Source organism: Chionomys nivalis, chromosome 11, assembly GCF_950005125.1.
Source record: "Chionomys nivalis chromosome 11, mChiNiv1.1, whole genome shotgun sequence".
Taxonomy (NCBI): Eukaryota; Metazoa; Chordata; class Mammalia; order Rodentia; family Cricetidae; genus Chionomys; species Chionomys nivalis.
This window is the reverse complement of record NC_080096.1, coordinates 20,098,663-20,112,139: the sequence shown is the minus strand read 5'-3', so window position 1 is coordinate 20,112,139 and position 13,477 is coordinate 20,098,663. Positions and strand designations below refer to the sequence as shown.

The 13,477-nt window shown below is 45.8% G+C and overlaps 1 protein-coding gene across 1 annotated transcript; it reads right to left on the bottom strand.

Annotated features, from left to right (window-relative positions):
• Nucleotides 1–4,842: 4,842 nt before the first annotated feature.
• On the bottom strand, nucleotides 4,843–11,043 carry Med18 (mediator complex subunit 18). Its single transcript, XM_057783742.1, has 3 exons — nucleotides 10,905–11,043; nucleotides 9,910–10,053; nucleotides 4,843–5,983 (listed from the first exon to the last, which is right to left on the bottom strand). Exons 2-3 carry the CDS (start codon nucleotides 9,980–9,982, stop codon nucleotides 5,430–5,432), a joined length of 627 nt encoding a protein of 208 aa, XP_057639725.1. The 5' UTR covers nucleotides 9,983–10,053; nucleotides 10,905–11,043; the 3' UTR covers nucleotides 4,843–5,429.
• Nucleotides 11,044–13,477: the final 2,434 nt, after the last annotated feature.

Here is a 13,477-nt window from a genome sequence, read left to right as displayed (position 1 = left end):
CTCTCTCTGTCTGACGTGTGAGGTGTGTTTGTGTGTGTGTGTGTGTGTACGTGGACACATGTGTGTTTTATTACCTATGATTGCAACTAAATTGTAGAAATGAGCAAATCAGACGGTGTGTACGACTTTGAGTCACCGAGATCTACCAGCCTGTCTTCCAAGTGCTGAGGCTGAAGATGTGTACTATTAGAACAGGCAGGGATACACAGAGAAAACCTGTCTTGGAAAAACCATACACGTGCAAAAAAAAAATATTTTATTCATTGGCTTAGTAACCGTCCAGGGAGCTACCTTAGGCCACTCTTGAACATGCTTGGGATGCGGCAGAGCATGAAACAAAACTCCTGCCCTCACGAACCTCACATTTTATTAGAGGAAGATGCGAATCCCCATAAGTGAGTACCTGCTAGCACGAACAGTTATTGTTCACGAAGGAGAGGGGGGAAAAAAGAAGGATATGCCATATAACCTCCTGGCCTTGAATTCTCATCTGTATGTAGTTGGAGGCTCCCAAGTGCTGGGTTTACAGGTGTGTGGTCTTTGAAAACTAAGTCTATTTTGAAGGAGAAAGCAAAGTGGGGGAGCCTGCCCTACTGGTAGAACTGGATCTACACCAAAGCCAATAAAAACACCGCTCTGCCAGCCGCTGGCAAGTAACAAAGGAAAGACCAACCAAACAGAGTGGGGAGCTCAGGAAGGTCTGCATGCGGGAAGTTAATATGTGGTAAAGGTGACCACAAGCCACCAAGCCCTGGCGAGATTGTGTCTCAGGCTGTGACAGAAACTAACTCACTATAGGAAAAAGAAAGGTGAATCTCTCTGCTTGAAACCATGCGAATACAGACTTCAAAAGGCTTAAAGGCTGAACCGTGAAAGCTAAAGCCATAAAGTTAGTATAAGAAAATGTTGGGTAGGCGCTAAAATGGCTCCGTGGGTGAAGGCACCACAAATCTGGCCCCATACAGAGGAAGGAAAGAGTAGGTTCCTGCAGGTTGCCCTTGGACTTCCACACTCAAGCCGTGACATGCATATGAGAATGTACTCACAAGCACATGCGCGCGCGCACACACACACACACAAATAAATGTAACTTAAGAAAACGAGGCTGGGCTGGAGAGATGGCTCAGAGGTTAAGAGCATTGCCTGCTCTTCCAAAGGTCCTGAGTTCAATTCCCAGCAACCACATGGTGGCTCACAACCATCTGTAATGAGGTCTGGTGCCCTCTTCTGGCCTGCAGTCATACACACAGACAGAATATTGTATACATAATAATAAAAAAATATTGCCGGGCGGTGGTGGCGCACGCCTTTAATCCCAGCACTCGGGAGGCAGAGGCAGACGGATCTCTGTGAGTTTGAGGCCAGCCTGGTCTACAAGAGCTAGTTCCAGGACAGGTTCCAAAGCTACAGAGAAACCCTGTTTTGAAAAACCAAAAAAAAAAAAAAAAAAAAAAGAAAGAAACGAGGCTTGGCATGGTGGTGCATGCCTTTAATCCCAGCACTCCAGAGATGGAAGTGGATCTCTGGTGAGCTCAAGGCCAGTCTTACTACCTCGGAAGCATGAGGCCCAGACTGGGTTTCATGAGCCCCTTCCTCAGAATAAAACCAGCAGCAAACAAAAATAAATCCAACTTTGTGGTTATAAGGGAGAGAGAATGAAAGTATAATTTAAGGCTGGATGTAGTAGTGATCACGGCACTCTGGGCTGGACGTAGTGTTCAAGCCTGTGATCACGGCACCCTAGGGGCTAAAGAGGAAGGACTGCCTCAAGTTCAAGGCCAACCTGGACAGAGAAGGAACAGTCTAGAAACAGCAGAGAGGCTGACCAATATGGAGCAGTGCCTGAATCATCGCCCTAACACACTGTAACAGCACGTGCTAACTTGCTTCCTGTTGCTGTGCTAAACAACGTGACCAAAGACAACTTGGTGAGTGAAAGGCATATTTCAGCCCACAACCCCAGGTCACAGCCCTTCACTGACGACATCGGGGCAGGAACTTAGAGGCAGGAACAAAAGCAAAGATCATGGAGGGATGCCTCTTCTCTCTCTCTCTCTTTTATTTATTTATCTATTTATTTATTTGATTTATCAAGACAGGGTTTCTCTGTGTAGCCCTGGCCATCCTAGAACTCTCTCTGTAGACCAGGTTGGCTTTGCACTCAGGAGATTTAATCCCGGCCTCCCGAGTGCTGGGATGAAAGCCATGGGCCACTATGCCTGGATGAGGAACACTTCCTATGTGTTCCAGACGGGCCTCAAATTTGCAGTCCAGCCTCCTGCTTCAGATGGAATTATGGAATTAGAGAGGTGCACATCATTCTGGTTAGGAGTCTCTCTTTTACATTGTCTTTATTGCATGCGTCTGTATGCTAGGGCATACATGTGGAGGTCAGAGGACAACTTGTGGGAATCGAGGCTCTCTCTGCACTGTGCGAGTCCCCGTTATCACGCTCAGGTTCTCAGGCTTAGCAGCAGGTGTCTATCTTCCCGTCTCACCCCCCCCCCACTCTTCCTCCTCTGCTTCTTCATCCCTTCCCTGCCCTTCTTCCTTTTCTTTCCTTGGAACAAGACCTTGCAAAATACATATACTATATATGAATATACACTACATTGTAATGCTATTATTTAATAACATTACAATGTTATTAAATGTATTTGTATTTATTATTATCTTTCTTTTTTTAGACAGAATCTCTCTAAGTAGCCCTCGCTATCCTGGAACTCAACTCTGTAGACCAAGCTGACCTCAAACTCACAGAAATTTGCCTGCTTTTATCTCTTGAATGCTAGGATTAAAGGCATGCACCTCTTGAATAATGGGCTTAAAGGCATGTACCACCACCACCAACTGGGTCTTAAATTCCTGGGCTCAAATGATCCTTATACTTCAGCTGGGACAAATGAGGGCAAACTGTGCCTGGCCTGACAGTTTGTGCAAGTTTTTGTATCTGAGTGGGACTGGTGGTGGAACCTAGGGCCTTGCGCGTGCGCCAAGCAGTCTACCACTGAGCTATACCCTCCCTCGTATAATACTTTGAAAGACAGAGTAAGATCCAAAGTGAGTTATGGCCAGGCATGGTGGCATACCCATTTTTTTTTGTTTTGAATTCTGGGTTTTTGAGACAGGACTTCTCTGTGTAGCCCCTGGTTGTCCTAGAACTCACTCTGCAGATCAGGCTGGTCTTGAAGTCAGAGATCCTCCTGCCTCTGCCTCCTGAATGCCGGGATTTTTTCCCATGCATGGCTAGGGAAAAAAACAAAAGTTGCAAAAACACTTCCAACCACAGTATAAGGGCAGTGGCTTGCAACCGCCGCTGTTACACCTACCTGCAGGATTTTCTGAGATTTTACTCAAAAAGCCTATCTTTGCTCTTTCCCATCTAAGTCTTTTTTTTTTTTTTTTTTTTTTTTTTTTTTTGGTTTTTCGAGACAGGGTTTCTCTGTGGTTTTGGAGCCTGTCCTGGAACTAGCTCTTGTAGACCAGGCTGGTCTCGAACTCACAGAGATCCGCCTGCCTCTGCCTCCCGAGTGCTGGGATTAAAGGAGTGCGCCACCACCGCCCGGCTTCCCATCTAAGTCTTGATGGGAAACCCTAAAGTTTGATTCCACCTGGCGGCTAATGACCATATGTAACTCTGACACTCTCTTCTGCCTTTATGGGCATCATACACATGGGGCTCACAGACATACACGGAGGCAAAATTCCCATACACATGCAATAAAATCAATCTTTAAAATATATACTATAAAATAAAAAGTAAGTAAAGATATATACTAAAATAGAAATAATAGTTTTCTTTAGCCACTGCTTTTCATTGCTTATTGTTTTATTTTTTTGAGACAGGGTTTCTCTGTGTAGCCCTGGCCATCCTGGAACTCGCTCTATAGACTGTCTTAACTCAGGATCCTACAAACAACCCTAATGAAACTCACTGTTGGCTCATCTGCTTGGTGATGATTTTATATCACATGTACTTACTTAGGTCTTACATGTGCACATGTGGATGTCAGAGGCAGCTGCCAGAGGTTGGTTCTGCACTCTGACCATGTGGGGGATCCAGGTTGTTAGGCCTGGCAGCAAGGACCTTTATCTACTTTTCCTTCCCACACAAGTTCTCCTACTGAACCTGGAGCTCGGGTTCATCTAGACCGGCCTGCCTCTCAGCGCCCCAGCACTGGCGACATAGAAGCCAGCCACCTCCAGCTAGCTGGTGCCTGGATCTCAAGTCAGGTCTTGACAAAACAAAATAAAATTAAAAAAATAAAAATAAAAAAGACCAAAAGTTTTCCTGAGGGGAAAAAAAGAAAACTATATGAATTCACATTCTGACCTCATCAAATCTGGGACTATGAGCTCCACCCCCCACCTATTTAAGATTTACTTATGTGGATGGGTGTTTTGCCTGCACGTACGTCTGTGTACTTTATGTGTGCCTGATGCCTGCGCAGTTCAAATGTGGGCATTACATTCTCTAGAACTGGAGTTACAGCAAGTGGGTGTTGGGAATTGAGCCTGGGTCCTCTCTGCAAGAGCAGTCGGTGCTCTTTAACAGCTAAACCATCTCTCCTGGCAGTGGCTACTTAACCATTTCTTCATACATTTCTTTAGGGTGTGGGTGTGCACATGTGAAGGAGCAGCACTCACGCCTGACGGAGAGAGAGGACAACAACTTGCAGGAGCCGGGTTTCTACCACGTGAGTCCTGGAGAAGCCTCTGGCCCTCCACAGGTAGGTGTGCCCATACACATCACACACGATAATAGTGATATATTGGTAAACAGCTAAGAAGCTAAGTAATAATAATAATAAAAAGTTAAGAATAAGGATCAGAAATTGTTTCTTTCCTGTCTTTATTACTATACAATGCCAGCTCACAACGCTGTTACAAACCTTATATATAAATGGCAAAACAAGACAAATAAAAACTTATAAACAAAACAAAAAATAAATAACAGAGTAAGAAAATACTTTTATAAAAAAAAAACAACAACAAAGGGCAAAACAATGATTGGAGTTGTTTTTGACATTTTCCTCTGAAAAGCTAATTTAGTCCACTTCCCTCTCTTTGAGCCAAGGGAGGACTTGAAGAAATCTCCATGTTATCTTGAGCCTTTAATCAGCAGAGACCGCCAAGGAGAAGACACAGTTGGGTCAGTAAGGGCAGCCTTTAACACAGGCACTTAGATGGACATGCAGGGGACCTGAGTTCCAGGCTAGCTAGTGATATAGTCAAATTCCAGGTGAGCTAGGGCTACAAGGTAAGACCCTGTCACCAAAAAAACAACACAAAACAACAAAATTACCGAATGAAGGAAACAGTTCAAAGGAACCAAACTCTCACCACCCAGGTTCTCGAAGGGAGTCTGCCTGACTGGCAGCAGCCTACCAGGTGAGGACAGACCTCAAAGATGGACAGACTTTTCTTAATCACATAAGCCTTTTGGGGTCTATTTTTTCCAGGTGAACCAGAGGTTTGAGCTGCTCGGCAAAATTCCTCATGTCGTCAGAGACCATGTCCTGACCAGCTGGTGCGACAACACTCAATTCCACAAGATAGGAGAGCGACAGGGCCTCTGTGCTATCTGTGTTCCCTGGGACCAGGATTCGGAAAATCTTGTACACCACAATCTTCATGATGCCCTTACGGAACAAGTGCCCTTTAGCAACAAACTCATGGTCCATACGGAAGCCCATTTCCATCAAGAAGTCCGTGAGGTTCTCAGATGTGGCAATGTCCACACAGTTGCGCACCAAGGCGTGGCGGTTCTTGTCTCCCATTTCTGGCTGTCCCAGGTAACGCAGGTGCCAGGGTGCTCCTGCCCTGTCCATGGAGCGCCGGGCCCTTAGAACGAACGGGCTGGCCTGCTGGCCCTTCAGGAGGAATACCATCTCGTGATCAAGGAAAGTCTCGGGCTCCATGTTGTCACACAAACCACGAAGGCGATGAATGAGACTTTCCAAACTGTGGTCTAAGACACTTCCTGAAGAGGAGAAAAGACAATGAGCCCCGGCTTTCACTAAAGGTCTTGAAACTAACAAAAGATAAAACACACACAAAAGAAATAGTTAAGCTGGGTGGTAGTGGCATAGGCCTTTAATCCCAGAACTCAGGAGACAGAGACAGGTGGATCTCTGTGAGTTTGAGGCCAGCCTGGTCTACAAGAGCTAGTTCCAGCTCCAGGACAGGCTCCAAAGCTACAGAGAAACACTGTCTCAAAAAACAAAAACAAAAGGAAGGAAGGAAGGAAGGAAGGAAGGAAGGAAGGAAGGAAGGAAGGAAGGAAGGAAGGAAGGAAGGAAGAAGGAAGGAAGGAGTTCTGTTCACTGTTTCCTATGAACAATCCATGGGATTCTACGGTTCTCTCCCTCCACCATGCGGGTCCTACAGATTGAACTCAGGCTTTGGAGCAATTGCCCTTTGGTGGCTGGAGTGAGAATGGCCCCCACAGGCTCTTATATTACAAAGTCTAGACCCTAGTTGATGGACAGGTTAGGGAAAGATTAGGAAGCATGTATTTGTTGGAGGAGATATGTCACTGGGAGTGGATTCTCAGGGTTCTGAGTTTTGAAAAGCCCACGCCAGACCCAGTGTCTCTGCCAGCAGATCAGGCTGTAGCTCTCAGCTACTGCTCCAGTACCTACCTGCTTGCTGCCATGCTCCCCGCCATGATGATCATGAACCAACCCTCTGAAACTGTGAGCAAGCCTGCAATAAACGCTTTCTTTTTGGGGGGGTGGAGGTGGAGATAGTTTGAGAAAGGGTTTCTCTGTTAAACACTACAGGTTGTCCTGGAACTCACTCTGTAATCAGGCTGGCCTCGAACTCACAGATATCCGCCTGTCTCTGCCTCCTGAGTGCTGGGATTAAAGGTGTGCACCACCACCACCCAGCTAAGACCCTGTCTTTTCTTTTTCTTTTTAAAAGATTAATTTATATATGTTATGTATATGAGTGCTTTATCTGCATGGACACCTTTAAGACAGAAGAGAGCATCAGATTCCACTAGAGATGGTTGTGAGCCACCATGTGGTTGCTGGGAACTGAACTCGGAAGCTGTGGAAGAGCAGTCAGTGCTCTTAACCACTGAGCCATCTCTCCAGCCCAACCCTGTCTTAAAAACCAAAATCAATCAAACAAACAACAAATCACCCCCCTAAAAGATTCAATTAAGTAGATTTAACACTTAAGATACTTGGTACAGAGCAGAAATTTAGAAAAACAGACTTGGGGCTGGAGAGATGGCTCAGAGGTTAAGAGCACTGCCTGCTCTTCCAAAGGTCCTGAATTCAATTCCCAGCAATCACATGGTGGCTCACAACCATCTGTAATGGGGTCTGATGCCCTCTGTTGGTCTGCAGGCATACAGACAGAATATTGTATACATAATAAATAAATAAATATTTAAAAAAAAAAAAAAGAAAAAAGAAAGAAAAACAGACTCACCAGAACCTGGTGGTCCAGGCCTGCAATTCTAGCCAATAAGGAGTCCAAAGCAAAAACAAAGCATGGTCAGGGCTTGTCTGCGCTAAATAGCAAATTCAAGACCAGTCTGGGTAATTGAGATTTTCTCAACAGTTTTAAAAAGGGCTATGATATAACTCAGTGGCAGATCACTTGCCTTGAATATTTAAAGCCCTAGGTTCAATATCACACAAAATCCTGTGCTCCCCCAAAAACCTATTTATTTTTAAAGGCAAGGTCTCGCCCAAGATGTTTTAAGGCCCTAGAACTTACCATGTAGCTCAGGTTAGCCCTGAACTCAGCAATTCTCACATCTCAACCTCCTAACTGCTGGTACTACAGACATGAACTGTCACAAATAGTTTCACACACACACAATTTTGGAAACAGGGTCTCTCTTTGTAGCCCTGGCTGTCCTGGAGCTCACTATGAAGACAAAAATGGGGCGGTGGTGGCGCACGCCTTTAATCCCAGCACTTGGGAGGCAGAGGCAGGTGGATCTCTGTGAATTCGAGACCAGCCTGGTCTACAAGAGCTAGTTCCAGGACAGGCTCCAAAGTCACAGAGAAACCCTGTCTCGAAAAACCAAAAAAAAAAAAAAAAAAGACAAAAATGGCCTCAGTATCATGAGAACCACCCGCTTCTGCCTCCAGAGTGCTGGAATTAAAGGTGTGACCACACCTGGCAGTTTATCATAATTTCAAAAAAATGTAAATTTTGTCATAGGCCATAATGCTGGGTGAAGGAAACCAGTCACAAAACCAGTTATTTCGCTTCTATGGGACATTAGGCAGCCAATATAGGAAACAAAGTGGGAAGGTGAGTGGGAAGGGCTAGGGAGGAGAGGGAGAAGAAATAACGGCTACTGAGCCTTAATTTTTCTTTTTTTTTTTATTCTTTTTTACTTAAAATTTCCAACTGCTCCCCGTTTCCCATTTCCCTCCCCCTCCTCCCACATATTGCCCCCTCCCCCTGTTCCCCTCCCCCTATCCCCACTCCACTTCTCCTCCCCCTAGTCCACTCCCCCTCCCTCTCGATACTGAAGAGCAGTCCAAATTCCCTGCTCTACATGAAGACCAAGGTCCTCCCACTTCTATCTAGGTCCAGGAAGGTGAGCATCCAAACAGGCTACGCTCCCACAAAGCCAGTTCATGTATTAGGATCGAAACCTAGTGCCATTGTCCTTGGCTTCTCATCAGCCTTCATTGTCCGCCTTGTTCAGAGAGTCCAGTTTCAACCCATGCTTATTCAGTCCCAGTCCAGCTGGCCTTGGAGAGCTCCCAATAGATCAGTTCCACTGTCACAGTGGGTGGGTGCACCCCTCGTGGTCCTGATTTCCTTGCTCATGTTCTCCCTCCTTCTGCTCCTCATTTGGACCTTAAGAGCTCAGACGGTTGATCCAAATTGGGTCTCTGTCTCTCTCTCGATCCATCGCCAGATGAAAGTTCCTGTGCCATTCTCCTTGGCCTCTCGTCAGCTCTTCTTTTTTTTTTTAAAAAAAATATTTATTGCCGGGCGATGGTGGCGCCCAGCACTCGGGAGGCAGAGGCAGGCGGATCTCTGTGAGTTCGAGACCAGCCTGGTCTACAGAGCTAGTTCCAGGACAGGCTCCAAAGCCACAGAGAAACCCTGTCTCGAAAAACCAAAAAAAAAAAAAAAAAAAAAAAATTTATTTAGGGGCCGGGCGGTGGTGGCGCACGCCTTTAATCCCAGCACTCGGGAGGCAGAGGCAGGCGGATCTCTGTGAGTTCGAGGCCAGCCTGGTCTACAAGAGCTAGTGCCAGGACAGGCTCCAAAGCTACAGAGAAACCTTGTCTTGAAAACCTAAAAATATATATATATATATATATATATATATATATATATATATATATATATATATATATATATTTATTATGTATACATTATTCTCAGTATTCTGTCTGTGTGTATGACTGCAGGCCAGAAGAGGACACCAGACCTCATTACAGATGGTTGTGAGCCACCATGTGGTTGCTGGGAATTGAACTCAGGACCTTTGGAAGAGCAGGCAATGCTCTTAACCACTGAGCCATCTCTCCAGCCACTTAATTTTTCAAGATGAAAGAAAATAAACGAAACAGGTTGTGGTGGGCCATGTCTTTAATCCCAGTACTAGGACTCAAGAGACAGGGGAATCTCTGAGTTCGAGGACAGCCTGGTCTACAGATGGAGTTCCAGGACAGCCAGTGCTACACAGTGAAACCTTGTATTGAAAAACAAAAACAAGAATAAGCAAGTGTTTTGCACATCTGTAAACCCGCAGGCACCTGAGGCCAGCCTGGTCTACTTGGTGAATTCCTGGCCTCTGAATCATTCCCGCACTACCTCCTTTCAAACATAGGCGATAGAAATTGTGTAGCTGTCTTTGTTAACTTTACCTCAACTTCCTCTGAGCGGAGCAACGCAGGCTCCCGGCTCACTTACCCTGCAGAAGGTACTCCATCATGTTAATGGTGCCCCCAGTGACTGGCATCATGGTGACTGGAGGGGCCTCCATGATGTCTCTGATTTGGCTCCAGACGAGAAAACTGGAAACAGATCTTCCAATCGGCTAAGCACGGGACACACCTGGAAGAGTCAGATTCGTCCTTATGCTGGAGTCGTTGGTAGTGTGGCCCAACACGTTTGCTGTCCCACCTGCCTTGAAATCAAGACCTGTTCATTCAGAACTTCGAACATCTTTTTTTTTTTTGGCTCTTCTTTCTTTATTGTTTTTCTGTTTGTTCTTTCAAGACGGGGTTTCTCTATGTAGCTTTGGAGACTGAACTAGAACTCACTCTGTAGACCAGGCTGGCCTCGAACTCACAGAGATCCACCTGTCTCTGCCTCCCAAGTGCTGGGATTAAAGGCGTGCGCCACCACCGCCCGGCTCATCCTCTGTAATCTTGAGGCAGCTGTGCAACCTCTTGTTCGGGAACCTACTGTCTGTCTCTTTTTAAATAAGACCAGGGGCATTTAACCACTCAGCCCTCCTCCCCCAGCTACGTGGCTCAAATGAAACAACTGACATACAACTAAATTCAAAAAAAGGTGAAGACACCTTGGGCTAAACAGAGAGGCCCCGTTTCAAAACAAATAAATAAAAGCTGGCCGTGTTGGGGCACATCCGTAATCTCAATACTCGGGAGCTGAGGTCGGAAGACAGCTACAAGTTCGAGGCCAGGCTGGTCTACAAAGCAAGTTCCAGCCAGCCAGGGAATCACAAAAAAAAAAAAAAAAAAAAAAAAAAAAAATCCGACCTAGGGACCTCGTCTACCCATCATTCTAAGGCGGACGCCACGGAGACTCAAGGGGAGGCGCCAGGGTACTCGTGGCGGTCCGACTAGAACGTCTTTTCAAATGAGTCAGGCGGGAATCGTGAAGTTCAAGTGACTGCACCGGTCCTCCCACGCGGAGATCCCGGGCACGTGTGCACTTACACTAGCAACACGGCTCCGTGCACGCTGCAGCTCTTCGCAAAGCTGGAAGTAAATCCACGCGTGCACACTCGCAAGCCGTATTCCCAAAATACCCAAATCTCGCCGGCGAGGGCCCAGCCAAAACTCCGTACAGACTGCCTTCCACACTTCCGACAGGAAGCTGATGGACAGGAAACCTCGCCACTGAAGCCGGAGAAGTACGGGTGCCGAGAGGATAAGGAAGGCGTCCGCCTTCTGGCACCGGCGGACAAGAACGCATGTGCAAAAGTGCATTGCTGCGCTGTGATGGGGTCCTATTAAAGAGTGGTGCACTGGGAGGTAGCTGCAAGGCTTACGTCATAGGACAGCTCTAGGATTAGTTGGGTTTTTTTCCTTCCCCCGGCTTCGACTACCTGAATGTTTCGATTGGATCTCTCGAAACTGATTGGATACTGTATTTAAATTGTGAACTCAGCCACTGGGGGGAGCGAGGAGGGTAAGAGTCGCATTGGAAAAGAAGTGTATATTTTAAATCGGAGACACTCTATGAGATACCTGAAGGTGACGAAGTGACGATGCGCACCCCAGCTAAGCATAGCATTGTGCCATTATGGACCTCAGTAGTAACTCTTAATATTTTGTGTGTTTTCAAGAGTCTGGAGAAATAGCTCAGTGCTAGAGCCTTCCCTGCATGTGCAAGGCTGTAAGTTGAATACGGAACAACAACAAACGTTCAATTTATTGTCCCGACCTCAACTTTAAACACAGGGGACCAGGCAAGTATGATTCTGAAACCCTCAGAAGGTAAGGATCTCTCCAGCAGAGCTGTTCAAGACTTAAACAACATTGTGAGACTTCTCAAAAATAAATAAAAAGGGGCTAAAGAGGTGGCTCAGCAGTTAAGAGCTCTTGCTGCTCTTGCAGAGTTCCCCAACACCCACTCAGTCATCTGAAATTCCTCTTCCAACCGATCCTTTTCTGCCCTCCTCAGGCACTCCATCCATATGGCGCACACACATACACACAGGCAAAACACTCATAACGCACAAATATAAACGAGCTAAATTAAATAAATAGGGGCTGGGAAGATGGCCAAGTGGTTGAGAGCACTTGCTGCTCTTGCAGAGGACCTGGATTCAGTTCCCAACACTTGTATCAAGTTACTCACAACCCTCTAGTTCCAAAGGATCTGACACCGTCATCTATGGGATCTATACAGGACATATATGGTGCACATTAATTCATTCAGGCACACACACATACACATTCAATAAATAAATGGAGATTTGAAGTTTAACAAGTACTTATCGAACTCTGTACATACGCCAAGCACATAGAGTACCTTTGTCAGCTCAGATCCCAACCCTGCCAACTGTCATATAAAATTTGCTTGCTTTTCTCCATCTTTGCTCTTCTTTCTGCTCCCCCCATAATCTTGACTGTTTGATCTCTAATAAATCTTTCATTCTATTCATAGAATGACCTAGTTTAGTGTAGGAATTTATCTGCACCATTGTTTATAATACTCACTTGGAATGCAAAATTTAAGACAATATCAAGAAATGAAGTATCGCCGGGCGGCGGTGGCGCACGCCTTTAATCCCAGCACTCGGGAGGCAGAGGCAGGCGGATCTCTGTGAGTTCGAGACCAGCCTGGTCTACAAGAGCTAGTTCCAGGACAGGCTCCAAAACCACAGAGAAACCCTGTCTCGAAAAACCAAAAAAAAAAAAAAAAAAAAAAAGAAATGAAGTATCAGCCGGGCGATGGTGGCGCACGCCTTTAATCCCAGCACTTGGGAGGCAGAGGCAGGTGGATCTCTGTGAGTTCAAGACCAGCCTGGTCTACAAGAGCTAGTTCCAGGACAGGCTCCAAAACTACAAAGAAACCCTGTCTCGAAAAACCAAAAAAAAAAAAAAAAAAAAAAAAAAAAAGAAATGAAGTATCGGCCAGGTGGTGGTGGCACATGCCTTTAATCCCAGCACTTGAGAGGCAGAGGCAGGTGGATCTCCAAGTTCAGCACCAGACTGGTCTATAGAATAGAGTGAGTTCCAGGAGAGCCAGAGCTGCACAGAGAAATTCTGTCTCGAAAAAGAGAGAGAAAGACAGAAAGAGCTCAGTGGTACAGGGTTTTTTTTTTTTTTTTTTTTTTTTTTTTTTTTTTTTTTTTTGGTTTTTCGAGACAGGGTTTCTCTGTGGTTTTGGAGCCTGTCCTGGAACTAGCTCTTGTAGACCAGGCTGGTCTCGAACTCACAAAGATCCACCTGCCTCTGCCTCCCGAGGGCTGGGATTAAAGGCGTGCGCCACCACTGCCCGGCATACAGGGCTTTTTGCTTCATACCTGAGGCCCTAGGCTTGATCCTGAGTACTATAATACTAATTGTAGAATATTAAAGATGTTACATTTGTTCATGCTGTGGAACACTTGTTTAATGACACAAAGATATGTTGTATTCTTTTATGTTGTGTTTGTTTCACTCTGTGAAGCTGTGTTACTTTGCCTGTCTAAAACACTTGGTTGGTCTAATAATAGCAAGGCAGGAGAAAGGCTAGGCAGGACTGGCAGGCAGGAGAGAATAAATAGCAGGAAAAATCT

What these genes read in the sequence shown, in the direction of transcription:
- Med18 (XM_057783742.1), bottom strand. Translation starts at nt 9,982, where the DNA reads ATGGAGGCCCCTCCAGTCACCATGATGCCAGTCACTGGGGGCACCATT. An exon ending in GATGGAGTACCTTCTGCAGG is followed by an intron (nt 5,984 to 9,909) that starts GTAAGTGAGCCG and finishes TCTCCTCTTCAG; the next exon opens with GAAGTGTCTTAGACCACAGT.